At 50.1% G+C, this 24000-nt stretch overlaps 2 protein-coding genes across 8 annotated transcripts in view; both read left to right on the top strand.

The window, feature by feature from the left end:
• FAM219A (family with sequence similarity 219 member A) overlaps positions 1-18477 on the top strand; it is a 99127-nt gene extending 80650 nt beyond the window's left edge. For 3 of the 5 annotated variants that reach the window (XM_048048560.2, XM_048048558.2, XM_066988722.1), the window contains 4 exons: positions 3211-3313; positions 7697-7777; positions 8161-8215; positions 9256-18477. In XM_048048560.2, the coding sequence (XP_047904517.1) occupies positions 3211-3313; positions 7697-7777; positions 8161-8215; positions 9256-9414 (398 nt within the window). In that variant the 3' untranslated portion in view covers positions 9415-18477. The remainder of the gene's footprint in view (positions 1-3210; positions 3314-7696; positions 7778-8160; positions 8216-9255) is intronic. The other 2 variants (XM_048048559.2, XM_066988723.1) reach the window with 1 other exon arrangement.
• A 1361-nt stretch (positions 18478-19838) lies between these two features.
• SPMIP6 (sperm microtubule inner protein 6) lies at positions 19839-23555 on the top strand. 3 transcript variants are annotated; one of them, XM_013195537.3, is made up of 7 exons: positions 19844-20119; positions 20987-21134; positions 21600-21712; positions 21828-21903; positions 22028-22241; positions 22374-22463; positions 23408-23555. In XM_013195537.3, exons 1-7 carry the CDS (start codon positions 19982-19984, stop codon positions 23511-23513), a joined length of 885 nt encoding a protein of 294 aa, XP_013050991.3. In that variant the 5' UTR covers positions 19844-19981; the 3' UTR covers positions 23514-23555. The 3 variants fall into 3 exon arrangements, with proteins under 3 accessions (XP_047904513.2, XP_013050991.3, XP_047904514.2); XM_048048557.2 differs by having other exon boundaries at positions 19847-20119; positions 22028-22236; XM_048048556.2 differs by lacking the exon at positions 21600-21712 and having other exon boundaries at positions 19839-20119; positions 21748-21903.
• The last annotated feature ends 445 nt before the right edge of the window (positions 23556-24000 follow it).

The following is a 24000-nucleotide window of genomic DNA, read 5'->3' as shown; positions in this document are numbered from 1 at the left end:
TGGGTTACTCAGAAGGAAAGAGCCCCTTTGTTTTTCATGCAGTCCTAACCTTGAGAATTGCCCAAGGGCTTGGTTCCTAGCTTTCACACAAGGGTTAGCACAGCTGGGTCACTGGAGGGTGTTGTTGTTGGGATTCATGCTCATTTGGGTCTAACATCAGCCAGTATGGGGCAGCCTGTAAAGAAAAACGCTGTTTACTTTTCAAGACTAGGTTGTGGTTCCTTCTCTTTACCCGGCTGCTATATGATTGATTTGATTGCAGCTTCTATGAGAAGTTATTTGTGAATTTACAGTTTTTTTGTAAACATGTTGGACCCTGCCAGTAACATCATCAGAACTGCCTAAGTCAATCACATTTCTAAAAGGAACTTAGGTATTTAGCATGTGGGGCTCTGGCCTTAAAAGAAACATCTGGGAGGTAAAATTAAATGAGCTGAAAACCTGGGAAAGAGCTCGCTACCTATAAATGGGGTTCACCAACTTCACCGGCTAGGCCAGGAGGAAGCACCAAGCAGAAGGTGGGCACTGAAAGCCCACCATTCTCATGGGCCCGGTGGCTGGTGTGCAGGGCTGCCTAGAATTACTTTAGGGTAGTGGTGGAAGTAGCAGCAGTTCATACATAATACTTGTAAGACTTGGTTAGCTCGTTTCCTTGCCTCCGAGCCTGAAGTGACTGATACACATCTCCACCACCTTCCAGGAGCTTGTCCTGTCACTCCAGGGCCGGACAGACCTCCTGTTCTCCCTCCTATCTTTTGCTTTTTGGCCACCAGGGACTCAGGATTCGTAGCATCCAAGAGGGAGCTGACCTGTTGATTCATGATTAAGAAATTTGTCTGGGGACACAGGCATGGATGTCAGAATGACACTGTATTCCTGCTGTGCTATTGCTCTGGGAATATTCATTCCAAGCCACTAAGTGAAAGAAGGGGTTAAATAGGAGATGTCTTATCATTCAGCCTCACACATTGAATTATCACTCAGTAAGAGCACAGAAATAGTCATGGGGAGACCTCCTGAAGGAAGAAGACACTTAGCTAAAGCCCATATTCATTAACTGAATGAGTAATCTGAATTGGAAAACAGCATTAGTGCTTGTAGTGAGTAATCAATAGGAATCAGAGAGCACCAGTACATTTTAAAGGCTCAGGCAAGCCTGAACTGTCTTGACAGAAAATGAAATCTGTAGCCTTGTTTCTGAGTTATGCCCTTTTTGTGAATTATACAGCATCTTGAAGTATTGGCAACTTGTTTTAGCACTGCATATTTGTGGCCAGCCACTAGAGCTCCTGGTGTAGATGGGTGGGAGCTGTTTTGTATTTAGGGTTGTAAACCTTTGCCTCCATAAAACCCCACTTTATCCCTTTGTGTTTGAATAGCGCCATTCACGTGGCCTGCAAAATACCAGCCTTTTTTTTTTCTTTTTTTTTTCTGGAGACAAAGATAACCACTGCACTTGCAAGTTCCAGTCATGAGAAATTACTGTGATTTAAGGTTTTGACTTCGATACTCTGTCAGTCTCTTTGTTGCTTATGCCAAAGAGAGTTATAGGTCTGGTCCTTCCCCTGCCAACTTCAATGAGCTTTTATTTACCTCTGCTGTCAGCAGGAGCAGCGCTGGGCATGGTTTGTATGAGTATATACCCTTCTCTGCAGGTTCCTCAGCCACATGCATTACCACAGTATCTAGGCATCTCTGCTGCTTGTTTGTCCATCAAAAAAGGGAGCCTTGGACACATCCCCTTGCTCTTACCCCTGTGGTAAGGACAGAGTTGGCCTGTCTCACACTTGCACACCCGGGCAGGCACGCAGCTTTCCCACAACAAGCAACAGGTGCTTTTCTCTCCAAGGGGAATAAAACCTGCAAGCAAAGAATATATCAGCACATTTCACACACCCCGGGGGAAGGAGAAGCAAAACGAATTCACTATTCAGGTTCCCCAGCCAGCAGTCTGGTAAACCCCTATTATTCAGGCATGATACAAAAGTAGTTTCCAACATTTTCTCACACTCTGGAGAATGTTTTTAACCAGGCCTTTTCCTGCCTTGCTGGTCTCACACTCTGCTTTTCCCTACCAGACTTGCCTGGCATCGCAGGGTGAGTTTGGGGCAGTTAGCTCAGCTTTTGTGGCCAATTGCTAACTCAACCCAACTGGTTTCCCAAAAGAAATAAGGAAGGACTTTGAATCAGAAAATTGAATATCAGTTTATATGACAGACCATCATAGATGGGCTCCTATGACTCCTATCCTGGAGGCAGGGATGATTTAATACAACAGAAATGCTGCATTCCTGCGGAAGGCTTAGCTTTTGGACCCAAACTCTGGTTATGATCCTGTGGTGAGAAGTTATTAAGAAGAGAAATAGCCTCTCCTAAATGAGAAGCTAATTTTAATCCCCTCTTGCAATGAATACGCAAAAAAAAGCCCCACGTACTGTCAGAGGTTTAAGGTACATTTCAGCAGCAAATAGAACATGCTTTGAAAATTAAGCAAACAATATCCTGTTTAAAAATACAGCTGCACAACGTGCAGCTTTTTTTATTTTACTTAAATAAAGAAATAAAGCTTGCAAGATTCAATGGGAGATAAAAGAGGAAGACACGCTGGGGACATCACCGGCTGTCAGGAGGAGAAGAAGGGGAAGCAGCAACATATTCTGCTGTGGGGTGTGTTAGTCCATTGAGTTGCCAGCCAGGGAAGTGGTCATAGCTCAGGCATGGTGTCGAGCTAGGCTGGACTAACACTAAATGATGGTGCTGCACTGACGGAGGCTCTTTTCTGTCCCAGCTGGGCCCCTCGGTGGCAGCCTGAATAGGAGAAAATGTAAAAGGATAAATTCCCTTGCCCAGCATACATAGTGCGGTCTCGGAGCCCGTAGCTGCACAGAGGCAGGGGCTCTGCCCTTCCTCAGCCCCAGCGGGGCAGTCACGGCCTGCATCCAGAAGCTCCATGGCCGTCACGGTGTGGTCTGGTCAGCAGGCTGCAGTGAGGCAGGGCACGTGAGATTTAGCCCCTAGGGACTTTGGAGGCAACGGGACACAGCTCCTCCGGCCTTTGCTGTGTCTGCCTGGGAGATGGAGTGGTCACGTCCCGTGCTATTAATTCCGCCATGCCTTTTGCTGCTGTCAGGTCTGGGTTTCTGTAGCTAAATGGTGACCTGCCAGGCTGTTGCCCTAATTCTGCTTTTCCCCTTTGTATCCCATATGCAGAGAAGCAGAGGGAGCTGGCTCGGAAGGGCTCCCTGAAGAACGGCAACATGGGCAGCCCAGTTAATCAGCAGCCCAAGAAGAACAACGTGATGGCACGGACAAGGTAAAGGACTGGAAAACTCAGCTGTGCTCTAAGCCGCAATCCCTAATGGCCTTAAGATGGGCAAGGACAACGTTCATTGCCATTCTCCTACTGCCAAACACACAGCAAGAGCAGTGATGGCCCTTCCCAAACACTGTGCTGTGTTGCATCCTGTCCCCTGGAGGGACGCGGGGACAGCTGGGCCCTGGACGAGTGACAATACAGCCTGCAGGAGGCAGAGGCAGCCCAGCCTGGAGAGCAGCTTTTACCTGGGCAGGCAGTGAGAGGACAAGGGGGAATAGTTTTAAACTAAATGGGAAGAATTTAGATGAGATGTTTACTATAAGGATGGTGGGGCCCTGGCCCAGGCTGCCCAGAGAAGCTGTGGCTGCCCCATCCCTGGCAGTGCCCAAGGCCAGGCTGGATGGGGCTGGGGGCAGCCTGGGCTGGTGGGAGGTGTCCCTGCCCATGGCAGGGGGGTGGAAGGAGATGGACTTTAAGGTCCCTTCCAACCCAAACCATTCTGTGATTCTGTGATTCTGTAAAAATCAAGGGTTTGATATGTTTGTCGTGAATGCTCTGGGCATCCTCATGTAGTGTTGTAATCCTACTAGCGGGAGAGCATGCAGTGCTGCTTCATGTAACAGCAAACTGCCTCGGAGCTTAGTTCTGACTTAGCTGCTTTTATCCCAGTAGTTCCCCTGCTTCTTTTTGAAAATGCCCTCTTCCCCATACTGATTAACTTAATGAAGACTTGTGTATAATTCATCCCTGCGTGCTTTGCTCTACACCTCCTCCGCACTGTGAAAAGCACGGTCATACTTTGCTGGGGCTGCTTTGGCTCATCTCTGTATGACAGTATCAGACAGTGCTACAGACCTCTGGAAACAAACAAGTTCTTACCTGAGTACTTTCTTTCGGAGTATTTCTGGTTTTTTTCCATGCAGGCATCAGTACAATTGTGTATTGTTTACCTACATTCAGGGGCAGGAACCCGCTGAGTCAACAGGATTGCACTCTTTGCATGCTATGAGAAAGGTGGCAATTTTTATTGGAGGATCTTATTTAAAATGACAGCAGAATCTGCATTAAAGCTGGGTTTTTGTTGATGAATGAGAAACTTGCATGGATTACCATATATTAAGTAGAACAGGAGCTGTAGGTGAGAGTCTCTCTGTGCAACACATCCAACAGATGAGGTTCCTTGTTTCAAATTAGTTCCCAAAACCTACAACAGCAGTCATAAATCATGCCAGGACTTTGTCAAGTTTTATTTGTAAGCACCTGCGATGTTGGTGAAATATGCTACAATGCTCACTGCTCCAAATTTGGTTGTTGAGACCACATAAAGGTGCCAGGCCCTTACTGGCAGTAAGAAATTCTGCTAATGCTCTCAGCTGGGTTTTCCATGCCCACTGCTCTTCTTTGTTTCCCAAATGCAAGCTGGGAAGACTTGGATTCTTTTGGCATTAGGCTGCACACTTGCTTCCCAAGAGGAATAGTAGCAGATTTGCTGCTTTAGAGAGACACTGAAATTAGTGGGGGAAGATAGTAAGGGAAGAGGACGAGATAAGTGCAGATGCCTACCTGTAAAATTAGTGACTTTTGACTGGAGGGGCTGCTGTTTCAGAGCTACCCCTGGAAGGAAGAGTATTTTGGTTTGGGAAGGTCCGAGCACTGAAGACCACGGACAAAAGCTTTAGAACAGCCAGCTCAGCTTTATTCCATCCATGGACATCAGAGCAGTGTTTGAGGACATGGAGACCCCTGCACAGCCAAGCTCAGCCTGCTGGCAATAGATTCACATCTCTTAGTTACTTTTCACACAGCTTTTAAAAGCTTCCTTTGGGATCTGCAAAACACAGGTTTGCAGCCACTGCCTTAGTAGCAGATGTAGCCAAGCTCCGTTGCTCCCATACAGCTGGGAGATGCCTGGCACAGGCTCTTGCTGGCCCATGATTCCTCATCCCCCAGCTCCCTTGGCTTTCTGGGATCCGAGCAGCACTCTGGGCACAGCCCACCCAATACCTCTGTCCTGCCATAGACAGGGCAGAAAGATCACAACCTTGTTCACGAGGCTGCAGTACAATGAGAGACTCCAGTGGGATACAGAGCAAAACATCCAGGTTCTAGTGGCTCTTTACGTCTGAACTGTTGGCTTCTTCCAGGCTCTATAGGAGAAGAAGCTAAAGCCATTTCCCCTTTTTTTGCTCTTGTCCTCATCAAATATGTTTTCTTCATTCAGGCAAAGTGTATTGCTTCTCCTTGTCCCTTCCCCACTTCCTCCTCCTTCCCCAAGGCCATTGTTCTTCAGTATTATTTGTATGAATTTCTGAAATCTGGCCTCTGGTACCAGGTTGCCTTCACCATTCAATCTTCTCCTGAGGCAGGGGAACAGCCAGCCTTACAGGAGAAAGAATCTGGATCCATAACATGCCCAGCCTCCCTAAGAGCAAATAAAATGTGAACAAGGCTGGTGTGATGCTGGCAATCCCTACTGCAAGCACAGACAGAGCCCAGAACACCATCTGCACTACTTCTACACAGCCAGATATTGTAGTCCACCCAAAGAATAAACTAAACTCAGCTGTCGTTGTGAAATATTCCATGTTGAGCAACTAATACCACCCAGACAAAAATCTCATACCTGCAGATGAAAGCAGGTACAACTTAAACCCAGCTTTGTTCCAAGGACACTGGGAAGCAAAAAAAAAAAAAAAAAAAGAAGCAATCAAGCAATCAGGATGCAAGAAAAAGGCTTAAATCAGGGACAAAAAACATCACAGTTTTAGCCTGTGGCAGAAAAGTTGAAGTTTCATTACTGCGAAAAAAGGCATTTCTCAACAAAAAGATGTAGTGATTTGTTTTAATCAAGTAAATAGCACCACAAAGGGCTGTTCTCCTTGATCCCCTGATGGTGCTTTGTTCACACACAATGTAGTAACAATTGTCAGTGAGTGTATGTGGAGCAGTGACTTGAAAAATGGAGAGCAGGCATGGGAGTGAGTGCCTCTGGTATCTGTGCAGGCAAGCTGCTGCTGCCAGATCACAGCTTCTGTTTTAGTTCCAGACATCTTTGCTTCTTGACTTCCTTCCTACATGCTTTGTAGGGAGCAGAAGGAACCTCTGGAGGATATGGGAAGGGGTTTTGCATTTTGCAAATGGATCTTATTTTCTGCTGTTCCCTGATGCAGCAGGCTGGAAATGCTGCATCATCAATTAATTTCTTTAGCCTTGCATTTCAATGAACGCAGTAAGAAAATGCAACTAGTTGTGAGCCTATACATCTGCTTTGTTACAACATTTCATATATTTTGCTCTCCCTGGGCCTTTCCCATCTTCAATGCCTTTACATTACTAAAATCGTAATGGCTTTCTGAAATTTTCTGAGTAGAAGCAGAAGAGCTTTGCAGCTGGTTAAAGAGCAGTTAGAGCGTGCATGAGACAGATTATCATTTTTAGACTTTCCCAAACCCTTAGTGAAGCCCTGCTGTATCATAGTATTGTTAAAGACCAGTCATTCATTTGGGAGAGAATCTGATTTAACCCACTGAATAAGGAGATTTCTGTGATTATCTTGCAGTTCCCACCTGCTGAACATAGTACCTTGCTCCATTTGCTGAGTCTGGTTGATCTTATTTTAAATATGAACCCAAGTCTTTGTGCAATTTTGTGGATGAAATAACTCTGTTGTGATCTGGATACCATTGAATAATGTATTTTCCTTATGCTAGAGGCTCTGAAGTCTATATTCCATTCCACAGATTCCCTCAGGCAATTAAAGGTGCAAAGTCATCATCAGCCATTGTAACAGTTCTGATGAACTGAAAGTCTTTATAGAATAATGGGATTTTAAAAGTGCTAGTCAGACAGGGCTCTTATGCTGTACCCACCAGCTCTCACTTCTCATATTACTAAAATTAGGGGTGAGACTTCACAAGTTCTGTGTTATGGGGGCTGGGTAGGGACTCAGGCAGAAAGACCAAATCCCTGATTTCCAATCCTAGAATACCTTCCCCTAGCTAGAATACCTTCTCGTGCTTACTTAATGCAAGTGCCATGTAGTCATTGCTAGGAAAAAAAGTCAACGCAGAAGTCTGACAAGGCAAGCACTGTGAACTGAATAGTTTTGTCAGAATGAAGCCCAGAGTGTCCCAATCATTTTGCCTTCCAGGGAGGAGTGTGTTCCCAAGGCATGTCCAGCGTCCATCCCTGTAAATCTGCTCTGAGCTACCCAGAGACACAGCCTGCCTCCTCTGAATTGCACCTATTTAAATGTCTTCACCAGTAAGGGAGGACTTGCAAAGAAATGAAATGGGGAAAGCCTATCATATGACTTTGATGTGACTATGTGTGGTACTGAGCTTTACTGTGTGGTTAATGGAGAACATTTAATTATTTCAGGCTCGTCGTTCCCAATAAGGGCTATTCGTCATTAGATCAGAGTCCAGATGAAAAGCCACTGGTAGCCCTGGATACGGACAGGTATGCAAAGCGATAATAAGATGATATACGTTATAATAAGATGATATACATTATGGTGCGAGCAAGTTTTCATGACAGAGCACAGCACTGGAGCTAACTCCTGCTGAAACCATTCTTGCAGACCACTTGCAGCCTTCCTTGCTGTGCCCTTTGGCATATGCCGTAATTGGTCTGTGTGTGTAATCAAGCAGGAAGAGACAAGAGTAAAGAGCACTTTCATGGAAATGTCTGAGGTTCACAGATGGAAGTTGCTCTCCAGGCTCCCTTGATGTAAATTGTCTGTGCCTAAAGGACAGCTTAACAGCACAAGAAGGATAGGAGTAAGCAGGGAATTCAGGTCTCTTTAACTGTTTCCTTCTTTGCTGTCTTGTCCTTCCCTGCAGTGATGATGACTTCGACATGTCCAGATATTCCTCCTCGGGATACTCATCAGCTGAGGTGAGTTACACTCTCTCTTGCCATCCTTGCTATGAATGCTGATAGTAAAGCATCCAGAAATGGCTTAGAGTGGCCTTTTGCAGCCAAAAACAGCTACACAAGGAATTTACCAGTGGTATAAAGTCTGTGAGTCTGGAAGGGGCCGTGGCAGAAACAGTGTCATGTTTCCTTCTTCCCCAGTGATCCAGTTGGCTCTGTCCCCACACTGCCACAGCACAGACAGAGATTTGCCCATCAGCTTCACTGAAGCTCTTCCCAGTTCTGCTCAGTCCTGCAGTGCTGGCCGATGTGTTGCAGAAGCATCAGTTTGTCTGTCGTGGCAGCTCAGCAACCGTCCGCTTGCCAAGGACACAAATAAAGGAGCTGAGGGTGTGCTGTCATTTCCAGTCCTTGCGGGGGTCAGGGTCACCCGGAGGGTGTTTGCTTGGAGCAAGCAGAAATTCCAAAGGGGACTTACAGATATGAACTCTTGCCCTCTCAGAGAGAAATGGCAGGAAGTTCACGTTTGTTAATCCCTTGCATTGTTTCCGAATGTATTCCCAAGCTGCCCGGTGAATTAGCTGCTCAGCCTCTGGGTGCTGCTTCTGTAGGATCCGATTTACAGGCAAGGTGCCGAGCAGCCATTCTGCATGCAAGTTGCTGGAAACTGTTCCCCGTTGCATCCCTTCCTGGGGCAAAATCTTTCTGAAGTGTGGAGAAACAACAAAGAGCAGGGACCTGGTCAAATGATCTGGGCAATCTGTGGGCCCTGATTCAAAGGGTTTTTCACCCAGAGCTGGCTAGACAGCACTTGAATCTGAGATTACAAAGAGCCATGTGGCTTTACCACCACCTTTCAACTGCTGTAGTGCCCCAAACTGAGTGGAAGGACTACACAGCTCCCAGTTGGTTTATCATCATTATTTCCCATTTAAAATATCATATATACTTCCCATATCGTATGTGAGTAATATATTCCAGAATAAGGGACCTCCTTCCTCTTCTGACCTGCCAGAAGCAAGAAGCCTCAAGTGTTTGACTGTTTGTCTCTTTGTCTGTAGCAGATCAACCAAGACTTGAACATCCAGCTGCTAAAGGATGGGTACCGGTTAGATGAGATCCCAGATGACGAGGACCTCGACCTAATCCCCCCTAAATCGGTCAACCCTACCTGCATGTGTTGCCAAGCCACCTCCTCCACCGCCTGTCACATCCAGTAGTGAGGCCGGCAGGCTGTGATCAGTGCTTTCCACTATAACTGTAAAACTTAACAGCCATTGCTTCCTCCTATGGTAGGACGTGCACCTCTTTGTGTTCATGGAGCCAGGAGAAACCAAAAAATTCATTTTATGATTGGTTGATAAGTTATTTTAAACTATGGTTAAACAAAAGAGTTAAACTCAAAGTGCCAGGCAGTGCCTGGCAGAACTGACTGGTCCAGGGAGCGGATGCAGAAGGGCCCAGAGATACTTCTGGGTTTGTGTAGGCACCAGAGATGTTTTGTAAGGTGTCAGTTCCAGAATGGGAAGGATTGGATGGGGCTGCAGTTAATCCTACCCTCTAAAAACAATCCATTTGCAAGATGAGGGGTGAGTGAGGTGTCAGGGGGGTTTACCTGAGGTCAGTTCGTAATTAGTTCACTAAGCCTCATTTGCCTGCGTAACCAAAATTACACCATGACCAGGGCACAGGAATGGCGATGGAGCTGGGCATCCTTTCTTACAGCAAGTCTAGCCAGGAATAACATGACACGATTCATTCACTTGCAGAAAAGGCAAGATGGTGGCATTTCACTGTGAGTCAGTACTAGCTAGAGCTGTGTCACACACCCAATGCAATCTACCCTTAGCACCACATTAAATTATCACCAAACACATCAGATTTGATTTGCAATCCATCCATACTCTCAGTAGATTCAGTCCTTGCCTGAGAATACCAGAATCATGAATTCAATTCAGTTGAATACACTGACTTCAGCTTCTACTTAATTCCTGCGAGAGCCATCTGCTTCCAAAAATCTTAAACTTTGTTCAACTAAGAAAAAACGAGTCCTGCATAAGACAGGACTGGAGCTGTACACTCTGAAGGTCAGTGCTTAAAAATGCTAGTTGAAGAAAGATATTTTTTAGAGCTCGGCTGTTGGTGCTCTTGACAGTACATCTCTTGGTGCCTATGGGAGAGATTTGTTAATGTGCTGGTGTCAGACTTTAGGGGAGTTTTCAGCAACAGAGGGATTATGAGCAGATTCAGCTGAAAAAAGCCGTGAGAGGAAACTACTGTTTATTGCATCTCGGCTCCCTGGTGCACCAAGCTTTGTCTGTTAGAGCTGTCCCACCTCAGGAACAATTATGTTTATTTGATGCTGGAATAGTCAGGAAACCTGGTGTTACATTAGATTTCTGGACTGAATTGCCAGTTTACCAACAGATTGTTTTAAATGCAAAATCATGCCTAGAATTAGGAATATGTCCTTCCCCTGTTCGGTTTTACACTGCTGGCTTCAGAAGGCATGGGACTCAGGTGATGGATGGGCTGGCATCTTTCTCTGAGGTGAAATCTTTTGACACAGCCACAACTGTGTCTTTTCCTGCTTAGCCAGGAAGAAAGGCTGCCTGCCTGCCTTGCATCAGCGCTCGCTTTAGAGCCTGGTGGAAAGAAGAAGTGAAGGCACTTCTGTTTCTGATCAGAATTCCCCTGAGCCACGAGAAAGAGCCTGATCTCCACCCTGAAGTACAGATCCCATGTATGAAATTTGCACATCATGAGCTGACTCTTTAAGAAGTTCTCTCGGTGATGAGGAGGACACTTATTTAACATCATGCGTTTTTACTCTGTGCAGTGCAAGGCATGATGTCATCTGCAGCATGAGCAAAAGAGCAGGCATGCAGGGCTCCTGGGCTTTATTATTCAGCAGCTAGCTGCAGGCAACCCTGAAGGCTGTGTTTGCCCCCTCCCCAAAACAGGGACTGTTGCCCTGTCTGCCAGGGAACAGAAAGAGGATGGAGCAGACTTGTTTACTGAGCATCTCTGCCTCCTTGTGCAGAAGTGCTGGTTAACTTGCCAGCTCCTCTAGGGAGAGAGTGTACCTCTATTGAATTCCTCTCACTTTCTCATCACCTGGCAGTGCTGAGGGGGAATATTTCAGAAGTGTTTCTAAAGAAGCACAAAGCTTCAGCTCCCCAATTCCTTGCTTCTTCTTTTGTGTGCCAGCCTTCCCCTCCAGTGCTAGCTCGGGTGTGAGATTAGCAAGTTGTCTGCAGTGGGGAGAAGAGCTCTAACAGCACTGTGTGGGAAGAGAAGGTAAAGGGAGGAAAAGCTCACGGAGTCTTTTTTTTCAGATGGGGAATGTAGTCAAAGCCTAACAGAAACCCCGTGGTCAAACTAAATCCTATAGGACGTGGCCAAGTCTCTTTAAAAGTGCACACTTCTAAAGCAGGAGGTTGCAGCTCAGTGTTGGTACCATGCAACATCCCCATTGCGCTTATCCTCCTGGGTCGGTGTCTGTGCCTTCCAGGCAGGCTGCACACACTCAGCCTTTCCCACAGGAGCATTTTGGTGAGCCTGCTCAAGCAACGAGGTGTCTGTTTCTGTTGGTTAACCTTGGCAGACTGCACATCCCACAGATCTCCATCAAACCACCTTTGTCTTGGGACAAAGATGGAAGGAGACCTGCTGAGATTGTGTCTCCCAGGGCTGTAACTTCCCCTCTGAAGGACAGAACTTCCCTATAACCACTGCTAAGTTCTTTCATTGCCCGTGTTGCTGTTTTTTGCCTGCTGTGTGCTCCAAGGCATTCCCCAACCCCACAACCCTGCAACCGCCCTCCACCCTTTTCATTGTGTGATGGGCACCTGCTTCCACCATAACCCCTTAAGGTCCCTGGGAGGGAACTACTCATTTGCACATGTGAGGGAGGGAAATGAATTTAAATGTGAACTAGGCCATTGCTTCCTCCAAATACAGACAGAAGCTCAAGCCAAATGTTTTTCCCTCCTCACAGAAGGAGCTGGTTGCACAAATAGCTGGTTTGGCACGACAGTACAGGACCATAAAATGGCAATTTTTTGGCTTCTCCTCTCTATGCTTTGTGTTCATATATTTTATTAGGGGATTAAAGTAGAAAGGGTGGGGAAAAGTAGTTACCTGTGTAGGGTCATTATCAGGAAGGCTGAATGGATTAAGGCAATGCACGTGTGGCTATCATAGAAAACTGACCACTAACCCTTCTGAACTGCAGCCCCTTAATCAGGTTATGACCATGGGGCATGTTTGTTGGCTTATTACAGTTTATGATGGACAGCCCAGCAGCGTGTGTTAACAGCAGATTGGCTTGGCTCTCCCTGTCTGGTCTTGTGTTCAGACCTTTGTTTTGGCCAGGTTTTCCTTGTGCCCTCACTGGAGGTTGTGGGGGCTTCCCAGGAAGGAGTTGGTTGTTGGTACATGGTTGTTCTGGCGCTGCTCTCCTTATACCAGCAGTGTATCTGCTGCCATGGCCTGGAGAAGGCAAAAGCAAACAGCACAGCCCTTGACTCTTTGTTGCAGCATTAGAAAGCCCTAAAATCTGCAGAGCTGCTGGGTACTCTCCGAACTGCAGGTTGCTTGCAAGAAAGCAAATCATTCCTTGTTCCAGTCTTTGCACCAAACCATACGGTCTTCTCAGGCTTTATTTTCAGTCTGAAGTGTACAGAATACCAGGGGGAGCAGCGCCGTGGAGTATGAAAAACTGCATTACTGCCCATCTAAATTACCACGCAAATGGGATAGCTTCCTTATAGTGATGCTGGCACCTCTAACAAAGGAATTTGCATTTGGTGCCTCCTAAAGCCAGATTGGCTTTTTTGGCTAGGATTTTAAGTAATTTTAGTCACCAAATTATCTGAGTTTGGGCAAATCATTTCCTCTTATCAGGTGTTAGTTTAGCCCTTTCATGTGAGCTGGCTTTGGACTGCAAGGTCTCAGCACTCCCTTCTTATCTCTCCAGTCAGTCCGCAAACCCCCCATTCCCAGATGTCCTTGTGAGGGGAAGTATCCCCCCAGAGTCGAGGAAGGGTCCTAGATAGCATGGTCTATTCTGCTTTTCCTGCGGTTGTATAAATAACCTTTGGTTGAAGGAAGGCTGATGTCCAGGTGACCATCCCGGAGGCTCATTTGATGTCCTGTCAGACATATTTTGAAGCCGACCTTTGGAAGAGCCACTGGATCATATCTGATGTTGCTGCACGTCTACCCCCAATGCGTATATTTGGCTGTCAGGTCTACTCTGCTCTTCTGGCCATCGTGCCTGCAGATGCCTTGCGATTGCTAAAGCAGGCAGCCAAGCCTGATGCATAGACTTCATAAGGGGCTTGGGGGTGCTGTGCCCACCCACAGACAGGACAGACTCAACTGCTTCTGGTTTGGCTCTCCATCTCCTTTCCCAAAAGGAGACAGCTGCTCTGCTCAGCTGTGTGCTGGCTGACACATTGATCTGAGATCCTGAGCAGAAACCTTCCCTCTCCATGCAGAGTCTGTCCTCAGGCTGGCCTGCAAGCTGTACAACGGCGTGCAGGAAGCTTGAAAAGTGCAGCACCCTGTGTGTGACTCAACAGAAATATGAAGATGCTTTTGAAGGAAGGAAAGACCCAGCTGGGCACCAGATGGAACAAGAGAAGAAAAACAAGCAATAACTGGAAAGGTTGCCAAGTGCTGCCTTGGCCTAGGGCAGATCCCAGTTGTCCAAGCTAATCTATCTCAGTGCAGTGCTGATACCAAGCAAAGCTTGTTTTCAGATGCATACACCAGATACACCGTGTCCCTGAGCTAGCACTGCAGCCAATATTTCTGCAGAGAGTCTGCTGGACCATCAGCGCACAGAAATGAGATCTGGGGTCCCTCGCTGCTTTTGGCCTGTGTATTTGCTCCAACCCCAGGCAGGTCACGTCCCCTCCTGACATCCATTCCCTTCTGCAGCGCAGGGGAGAAACCTGCCTTCCCCAGCCACTACCACCCCGCATGGATCTTTTCAAGTGTGTGGCAGGCACCATTGATAGGACAGCTCTGCAAGCAAGGTGCAAAAAGCAAGCTATAAAAGTTTTACACATGTTTTCAAAGTTCTGCAGAGGATAGCAACACAACTCTCCTTTCCCTCTGTTTACCAGCGTCCAGTGTTGCTTGCATATGCCAGAAGGCTGCAGGGTGAGCTTAGTATAGAGGTTAAACAGCTTTGGGGGCAGATGTTTGGCAAGGGGTTGTTTCCCAGTTATTTGGCTGCTGGCTCGTGCACCGCTGGCTACTTGATACGCAGGCTGACACAGGGAACGTGTAAGAAGAATTGGTGGTCCAACAGCACCATCCCCTGATAGCAGACTTAAGGAATTCAGGAGTGCAAGTGGATTTCCAACTCAGACAGTGAATTTTAATTGGGTGGAAGAGATCACTGAAGGGCTTATCTGGGATATTCCCAGGGAAGTTTCATGCTTTTATATTTAGCATGTATGTAATGATCTGAGGCACTTGTGTCTGAGCTCTTCCTTTATTTTTCCATTCTTCCTTGACGTACTCACACAGTATGGCCACTCTTACCTAGAACAGAACAGGCTTTGTCACCTGGCTGCTCAGCAAGCACAGGCTGCATGTGCCACCCTGAACATACCCTGGCTTTGGCCTCTGACACCCTTCAGAGCTGACTCTTCACAACTCACTTCTCTTTCTAGTTCTCATGTCTCAGAAACATCTGCAGAGATGGGCAGAGTGCCACAGGGGAAGCTGGACTAGGCTGAGCCTGAAGGGCAGGCACGGGAAGGTCTGCATTTTAAGGTGCTTTTCACCTTAAGGAGGGCAAGGCATCCTTGTCACTTCCTGTCGAGGCCTTCTCGTGCAAGAGGCTGCTCCAGACTTGAACTGCACCTCACCAGACGAACGTGCCTGTTACAGAGCCACACAAACCCTGAAGCAGAAGGGCCAGAGACTTAGAGGAAGAGATTGGGACCTGGGACTACACACAGAGGGTTAATGACAGACTAACCAGGTGCAGGTTTCTCCGTGGGGCTGGCATCCCAATTTTCGCTCACTGTGTTGTGCAGGTGAGCTGTTGCATCACTTCCCAAAAATTACAACTGCGTCCCCTCCTTCAGCCCCCTTGACACCGATGGCAGTCCCAGGATCACAGCAGCCTGGCTGAGCACTCCTCCGACAGCTTGCTTGGAAGGCAAGGGCCAGGGATGGAGATGACATGGATCAGAGCACCGTGGCCCATGCAAGGATTCAGGCAGCCACAGCACAGAGCAGGACATCGCTGACTTGCCCTGGCGCCTGCGGTGAGCAGCTCTTCCCATTGCTTCCCAGACCCAGTTGCCAGCAGAAACTGGTGGTGGGTCTGAGGCTTTCTTTTTCTGTAAAAAGCTGCTTCAGCAAAAGATGGATTTGCTCCTGGAAGGAGCTCGCCTGGCTGATCGTGCCTGGTCTGTGAGGCAGCCATTTCCATAGTAACACGTGGCGATAGAGGCGGTGGGATTACATCAGGGAGGGAAGGTACAAAAGAAGCCTCGTTTAAATTTGACCGTCTCAGGCGTGGCACTGGAAACCAGCACAGTAGGCACCAGGAAAAGAAAAGGCCACCGAAAGGCCAGGCTGAGCTAAGTCCTGTTACACGCCACGATGTTTGCCCTCCTGGAGCAGGATTTCTCCCCACGCTGCCCATTCAGCTGCCCCGGGTCAGGTCTCCAGAAAGCACTGCTCCGCCCCGACTGCCTTCTCTTTTCTGCACCAGTTCCAAAAAAGCTGCCACTGCATTTGTTACTCATCTTCCTCAAGGCTGCATGATCTGGGAAAGGCAAAGTTTATCGGGAGATGTGATACAGACCCACAGGGAGCTGGAAAATTTGGACAAGCTCTCCTCTTCACAGCAGCCCTTCTGGTTTTTATCACTTCTGCCTCCTTCCCCAGCTCAGATTTCTCTGCTCTGTTTCTTTGCATGGGGAAGCTGGCTGGGATAGCAGGTGTGTTCGGCTTGTCGGTGACAAACCCAAGGCAAACATCAGACCAGCAGGAGACCCAAGAGGTGTGGTGGTGGGTGAGCCGGCGAGCCGGACGGGATTTCTCTTCACCCACCTGAGTGGCCAGGGGAAGGCCATGGGGCTGAGGGTCACCTGAGCGAGTTTAAAACCTTAGTGTGAGCCACCAAGCCCAGGTGGGTGCCGTCACCCTTCCAGCATCAGCACTGTGGGCACACTGGGACCAGAGATCCCGGTCCAAGACCTGTCTGAGCCCGAGACCCATGGGGAGGCACAGGTGGAAGTCTGTCGGTGGTCCCCTTCTCGGCTGTGAAACACATGGGTAGGGGCTGTGGTTCTGCAGGGAGAACAACTCTTGCAGAGGATGAAGTCTTTGCAGGGGGGAAATTTCAGGAAGATATTTCCCCCCGCCCTCCCTTTTTGCACGTTTTTAACCATTTTAACCCCTTCCACAGGCATTACTGAACCTTAATAAAGAAGGAAACGAAGCACCATTAAATAGTTTTCTAAGGGGTTCTGAAAGCAGGCGCTGCTTGCATGCGGAGCTGGTCTGTGTCTACCGTGTGACTTCCAGACCTCATGGCACATCCTGTAACTGAGTCCCCTGGAGTGCTGCGCGGGGACTAGGGTGGGAGAACCAACACTGACCATCACGTCAAACATCACGTCCCAAACTAGAGAAGGGTCAGATAAGGGAAGGGGGGAAAGCAGCAGCAATGATAGAAGTATAACTAGTTGTCACAGGTAAACTTGGGTATCCGTGTCCAGTGGTTAGTTCTAGAATCGCAAGCCTTGTTATATTGCACACGTCCTCCTTTCACTCCTCTTTTCTCAAAGCAGGCATCGTCTTTTTCTTTTCTTCCCCCCCTTGAACTTGTGATGAGCAACAGAGGCAGTTGCACCAGAATGACTCTCAGCCCAGTTCTGCATCCCCCTCTCCCACCCAAACCCGAGGCAGTCCGGACAGCTGTTGGCCATCACAATTCTTAATTTTTGGTAACTCCACTTGGATTTCTTTCCTTTTGTACCATGGCTTCCTCCACAAGCACCCCAGCAGGGCAGCACAAGAGGCTCTGACCATGTCCCAGGAAGCTTCTTTGCCCCTGGCAGCACCTTGCAGACTTGCACCTTACTGGGAACGTACTGGGTCGATGCTGGTGAGATCTGGCACTGCCAATCTTGCGTACGTGGCAGCTGATGGGAATCCACCGGGAGAAGCTGGCAGGAAGTGGCTACTGTCCCTTTTCTTTTCAATTTTGAGGGAGAGGGGGATTTTTTTGGCATTAAGATTTTTGTCCACCTTCCAGTGGCCAAGTTCTGGGCTGCATTAATAATTGGGGTTGATTGGCTGTCCGGGCAGGTATGGAGCTTCACACCAGCTTTGATAGCAAACGTCACAGCTGCATCTGCAGCATGGCTGCAGGCTGGGTTTCTCCTGTGCTGGCAACGAGCAGGCTGCGCTTCCAGCAGGCTCCAGATAACCCAGCAGGTGGGGGGACAGCCCTCTTCTGAGTCCGGATCAAGTCCGAACTTCCATTTCATGTCCTCAGCTTGAAAGAAACTAAACCCAAACAAATGCTGCCAAGGTCTCCTTCCATCGCGCAGTGCCTGGCGCCCAGGGGAGGGGGTGGCGGGAGGCATTTGTGGGTCACTGCAGATGGGATCCTTCTGGGATATAGTCAATGGAAATGCCTTTCAGGAGAGGCCTCCCAACCTTTGTGTTAATCTCAAAGCAGGAGATGAATTTCTGGCTGTCCTTGCATATAGTGAAACATAGCTGAAACAGCCAAATGCAAAGTAGAGTTAAGTGTAGGGTTTGACCTGAATAACCTTTTAATTAGGAAGATAAATTTGTTGTAGCTTGACCTTAGTCCATGTTAGGAACCTGCTAATCATTTGACATGCAGAGTGTATTAATGCTGCACTTAACTTGGCCATTGGTTTTATTATCTGGTTTTGGGAGTTTTTTACTCCTGAAGCATCAATCTGCATCTTGTACGGATTCTTTTTCTTTCTTCCTGTTCAGAACATGTAGCACACTGTTGTACTTCTGTTCCCGTCCGCGTAGAGTATTGCCTTAAACAGATCAGTTGTGTTGTGGTTTGTTTTGGGTTTTCTTTTTTTCTACCATCAGTTTTATGCATTAATTTATTTTAAAAGTATGTTTTTTTTGAAAAAAACATGAAGCGTATAATATTTTTTTTTAACATTTCCATTGCAGTATTTATCATTGTTACTGTTTGTGTGTAGTGTAACAATTAATGATATTAAAAAGCATACATATGAAAACCAGCCTGCCAGCCTTTGTCACTGGAGCGAGCCGGACAGCGGGGTGGGAGGACACGGACAGCACCACCTCCTCTGCAGCCCCAGCCCTCGCTGAGGCTGAAACCACGGGTGGACAAGTGGACGGGGAGCAGGAGATTTGTACTGATGTACCCTTGCTTGGCCTCCAGCTCAAGGAAAACAGGAGCTCTCCTGGGAGCGGGGTGGCCCCTGGGAGCCCTCTCCGAGGATGGGGGGATTTAGGAAGCCAGCCGTGGCCTTCCCCATGAGGAAGCTGCTCAGAAAACTGCTCCTCTCCCCGTGACGCCCTGGCTGATGGGCTGTGTCTGCAGAGGCAATCCCACTGCTTTCCAGCCCCCGGTTCCCTTCTGCCCCCATCGCTTTGCCTGTGCTTTCCTTCCACCCGTCAGCCGATGATTTAGGGCTGCCAGTGACTAATGGAGAGGAGCCGGGCAGTGAGCCCAGGACCCCTGAGGGAGGTGCAGCAGTGCCACCAATGCCTCAATACCGTCAACTGCTGTTTTCCTGCCAGTAACTAATGCAAACCCGTGTGCAAGAGACTCACAACATGAATTTATCCCATTAAAGAGCAAGCCACAGCCCCTTTTTTGCCCCACCGTGTCCACCCCACATGGGACAGGCAGGTTTTACCCAGCTTCCGGGAGGGATGAAAATCGGTGGCATCTTGGGGAGCCTCAGGATGGAGGTGCCCAGGGCAGAGGGGTCCTGCTTGGCATCTTCTGGGCAACAAGCACACGTGGTTCATGTAAATTCCTCCCTGGGTGTAACCCAGCTGATGACACTGAGCTGGGTGAGGATCGCTCCCTCCACCAGCCCTGCAGAGCCCACCGCAGCACTCGGGATAGCGAACGAGCCACTCACAGTCACCCAAATCCAGCTTTTTAATGAAACAGGGGAGAGAGCTCCCCCGAGCAGGCAGTAATTCCCCTGGATACCCCAAAATGACCAATCCGTGCCACAGTCCAAGTGGGGAGCCCCCTGCCATGCTGCTTGGTGGTGGCTGCAGCGGCGTGGTGCTGCTCTGGGATTTCCAAGGAAATACGGGAGAGAGAGGCTGGAAAGGCAACAATTACTGTGATGCCTGGGAGTCCCGAACCTTTCACAATATCTTGACCAGGACCTGCTGAAATTGTTCCCTACCCTTGTTAATCTAAGTGCCTGTGAGAGGGGAGGAAACCTGGGGCCAGGGGGATGCCCATGGCAGGAGGGAAGGAGGGAGGATGGGAGGGGTGCAGGGACGGGTCGCTGTGCCCTAATCCAGGACATGCTGTCCCTGGGGGCACAGCCATGGCACAGAAAGAGACCAAATCCCCCGTGCTGCCACACTGTGATGTCACTGATGACATAAGCACCACCAGAAGCTGGTGGCACTGGGGCCCCATTCCGTTTCCACATAGGACCACATGGGCTGTGAGACCCCAGCCTCATGCAGTGTTGCTGAGCCCCCCCAAAACCCACCAGGACTCAGCATCCCTGTGGCCACAGCACCATGTTCCTCTTCGCCCAAAAACACAAGACCCCCGTCAGCACCTACACCGACTCCTACCGGCCGCCGTGCACCTTGAAGAAGTCGATCCATGAGAAGGCCCCGCCGCAGCAATGGAAAGAAAACAAATTTGTGACCCAGGTAAATACCTCGGGGTTTCTCCCCCAGCATGGGGGAGGTGGATGGGGGCACCTCGCTTTCTGTAACAGAGGGGGTTCGTGTTCCCGGGTCAGCAAAGTGTCTGACACCCCATGGCCCGTGCTCGCTGGCTTTTTGTCCCCTGGGCTTGGTGTGTGCCTGTGGGGCTGCACCCCGGGGTGGCTTTGGGCTCACAGGGCAGACAAGCACAAGCTCTCACACATCGGCCCTGTCCATCAGTAGGTTTCAGAGAGTATCCTCTGAGGAAGGGGAAACTGAGGCAGTGGCAGGACGCCGGGCCACAAGGTGACACAATGGTGACAGGGGACAGATTGGGAAGCTCTGGGAGCTGCCCCAACACACAGCCCCAAGGCTCCAGCTGGGAGCCCTGTGTGCCAGCAGGACCCCGTGAAGTCCTGAGTACGGCAAAACCTCTCCCAGCCCTGCTCCAGGACAGACCCCTGAGCCGTGGCCTTGCCACAGCAGGGTCCGTGTGTGCCATGGCCGTGCTGCTCTCACCACGCAGCCTGACAAGCAGGCAGGCTCCGATGTGAAGGACGCCACATCTCTTGCAGCCTCGTTAGCACATGCATTGTAATTAGAGAACCAGCAGAGGGCATAGAGATGGATGTCACTGCTGTGTGGGGACAGAACAGGCTCATAAATGCTGGGAGACCCCAGCCCTCTTGGTCTTTGCCAGCTGTAGGGAATCAGCTTTGTCTCAACTCCCTTCCCTACTGCTGCTGGCCCCATATACAGTGGCCCTGGTGCACCCACCCCAATCTCTGCCTTACTGCGAGCCCCGATGCCCAGGAAGGCAGGTGCTGCCGTGTCACCTGGGCATCTCTCCCCGCTCTCTGCTGTCTCTAGGGATTAACGATGCCCCAGGAGCAAAATCCAGCAAGCCAAGGTCAGCCCGAGAAGCTGATTAAGGCAGCGATGCAGGAGTACTTGTACAGGAATGCCATCGACCCCACCGCCTACTGGCCCGAAAAGTACTGGCTGACCAGGCCTGAAGGTACCACAAGGTCCCATCCCGTGTCACACAGGGCATGTCCCCAGGGGCCACAGAGCAGGGAGCTGAGGATGCCGGTGCAGCTCTGTCCATCCCTCCTTTTGCATCCCGTGTTACCTTGGACAAAGGGACACTCACTCAGCATCTGCACTCGTGGCTTAGCTTAGGTCACAAATCCCCATCCCCATCCCCATCCCCATGTTGAGGTCCCCTGGGCTTGCTCCACTGTCAGTCTCCCAAAACCTGTGGTGGTTGGTGATGCCTGGACACATCCCTCTGGGCATCCCATGACCCAAAGCTGCATGCAAAGCAGCAGCACCTCTGAAATAGCCCCGAGCCCATGGCGTTATGTCTGTGGGACATGGGAGGCAGTTGGGACACTCCAGCCATATCCCCACGGCCTATCCTAGCCCCAAAGGTGGCTGCGCGCCCCATGGGCCACCCCTGCCCGTCACCTTCTCATTGCAGAGAAGTACAACCCGATTTTTGTCAACGAGGACAAATACATCACCTGGAGAGCAGGTCCCTACAACAGTGCAGCCTGGAACAAGTACAGCACCTACCTCCCCCTTCCACCCAAGGTAGGGTCCGGCCACCCTTCCCCCCAAAACTGCAGCCCCCTCAGGTGCCACCGACACCTTGGGCTCTGCACCGCAAGGGTGGCAATGCTGCAAGGGCTGTGATGGCTCCCTGCAGGAGAAGACGATGGAGACCTACCTGCGCAGCATACCTGTGCCATACCCTCCGAAACCCGCCTGCCTCAACCAATACGGTAACTGCCCTCACCTGGAGCTCCGGCTCTCGCTGTGCCCGTGCCGTGCCGGTGGCTGTCCGGGTGACGAACTGCCTGATGAGCTCCTCCTCGCCCCTTATCCTCGCCGTCCTTCTGCTTGCAGAGCGGGAGGTGGTTGCTGACATGCTGCGCAGGCTGTCACGGCTCTCGCCACCGTCCCTGCAGCCCATGTACACCACGTCGGGGAGGAGACCCTTCCAGGGCTACTACAGCCCCTGCTCCGGGCGCCACTACTGCCTGCGGGGGATGGACTACTACGTCGATGGGGACACCGCCATCAGGAGGCATCTCAACACGCTAGCAGAGAGGACTGTAAGGTTGGGTTGAGATAGGATGGAAAGGGTGGGATGAGTTGGGTTGGGACAGGATGGGGTGGGATGGGGTGGGATGGACATGGCCTCCCTTGTCTGCAAGGCCACTGAACACCCTGCCTTCCATGCCTCTTGCAGGAGCATCCCATGCTGCAGTTACAGCCCCACAGCGACGCTCTGTGTACCTTCACATCACCCCCAGCCATCGTACCCATACAGGAGCCCTAGGTATGGATGGTTTCTGTGAGGGACTGCTCCGGACAAGGGGAGGGTGCCCCAGGGTAAAGCCTGCTAACGTCAGCCACTGGGTCTCTTTTCATTAGGGTTTGATGCAAAATTGCTCAGAGGATTGTTCTGTGGGCTATGGTGCAGCCTGCCTGCAAATGGCTTAGCATTTCCCAGACTTTGGGGCCACATTAGTGTTGCCTGTGCTGCTCTTGTGTTTTCTGTCATTGTCACTTGCTCATCTTGGGACACAGTCCTGGTCCCACTGCCCTTTATGCAGTAATCAGCCCAGTCCTTCACCCGCTGCAGGTCCAGCAGCACCTTTTAATCCCCACATGTTCCCTTTTGGGATCTCTCCATTGCTGAGGCAGCTCTTACCCTGGAACAGCCCTCGGGAAGCAGCAAGGGGAGAGGGGAGGCTGTTTATCCAGCTTAGTCATCCCTGTGCTATGACATCAACTCCCCACCGTCCAAAATTAGGAGTCAGGCTCGTAGAAAACGTGTGATTGGCTTTAAATTCCTGAGAGCAGAAACTGAAAGCAAATGGGAAGAACGAACAGGGCAATGAGTTCCCCATAGACATCCCAATGTCTGAGCCTTGGTGAGATGTTTCTCAAGGTCTTCTCTGCTGAGAAAGAGGCAGATTTTCTTGTACTTGCACGGCTCTGGAAATGAAAGTTTGAGGGAGATGACAGTGCAAGGAGCGGGAGGTGGCAGCGTGAGACCTGCTGGGAGCAGCTCGCTCAGGTGGCAGCACCAGGGAGCTTTCTGCCCAGCCTTGGCTTTGGCCTCACCACCCAAAGACACCTCTAGAGAGAACAAGGGCAGCTGCATGCTCGCTGCTCGCCCCTAAGCGATGCCAGCATCCAGCACCGGGGCTTCTGCTCTTCTTCCTCACCTGAGTTTCATCCTCCCTGTGGCTGACAGCACCACGTATCTACCCCCAGGTGGGACACGAGCCACTTCAAGAGGATGGGAGGAGTCCAGCGAGGCAGCTACGCCATCCACCCTGAGTTTTCCTCAGAGGCTTACTCTGCCCAGGAGTGCTGGTGAAGAGCAAAGGTGGGCTTTCATTAAAACCACTTTGGGCAAACCGCTCCTGTCAGCTCCTTTCCTACAGCCTTGGGACGGTCACTGGAGAGGGGAGGCGGGATAAAATCCAGCGGCTGCTGCCTCGGGGTGCACTGGAACAGATCTCGGGGGCCGGTGCCAAGACCCAAGCACGCGGGGAGAAGCTCTGGGAGCACAGTGACTCCACCAGAGGGAGAAGCAGCAGCCGCCCACACAGGGGGCTCGGACGTGTTTGCTTTCACCCAACTATCCCCACACGGCCACCAGCCCACCGGGACCCCCGGCACGGGGCTAAGCGAGCAGGGGGCGATCTGCAAGCGGCGTGTCAGTAATGATTGCGTGCCATTAATAAAGGAGCGCAGTCAATTAGCGAAGACCTGGGAGCTCCTGCACCCCCTGGCCCCCAGGCGCCCGCTGGGCCACGAGGGAACCAGGGGGGGACAGGGGGCGACTGGAGGGGACCGCTGGC

Source organism: Anser cygnoides, chromosome Z (genome assembly GCF_040182565.1).
Source record: "Anser cygnoides isolate HZ-2024a breed goose chromosome Z, Taihu_goose_T2T_genome, whole genome shotgun sequence".
NCBI classification, from domain to species: Eukaryota; Metazoa; Chordata; class Aves; order Anseriformes; family Anatidae; genus Anser; species Anser cygnoides.
Note: the sequence above shows the minus strand (reverse complement) of the source record. Positions and strands in the feature narration are given on the sequence as shown.

What these genes read in the sequence shown, in the direction of transcription:
- SPMIP6 (XM_013195537.3), top strand. Translation starts at nt 19,982, where the DNA reads ATGTTCCTCTTCGCCCAAAAACACAAGACCCCCGTCAGCACCTACACC. An exon ending in CTGGCTGACCAGGCCTGAAG is followed by an intron (nt 21,135 to 21,599) that starts GTACCACAAGGT and finishes TTCTCATTGCAG; the next exon opens with AGAAGTACAACCCGATTTTT. An exon ending in CGCCTGCCTCAACCAATACG is followed by an intron (nt 21,904 to 22,027) that starts GTAACTGCCCTC and finishes TTCTGCTTGCAG; the next exon opens with AGCGGGAGGTGGTTGCTGAC.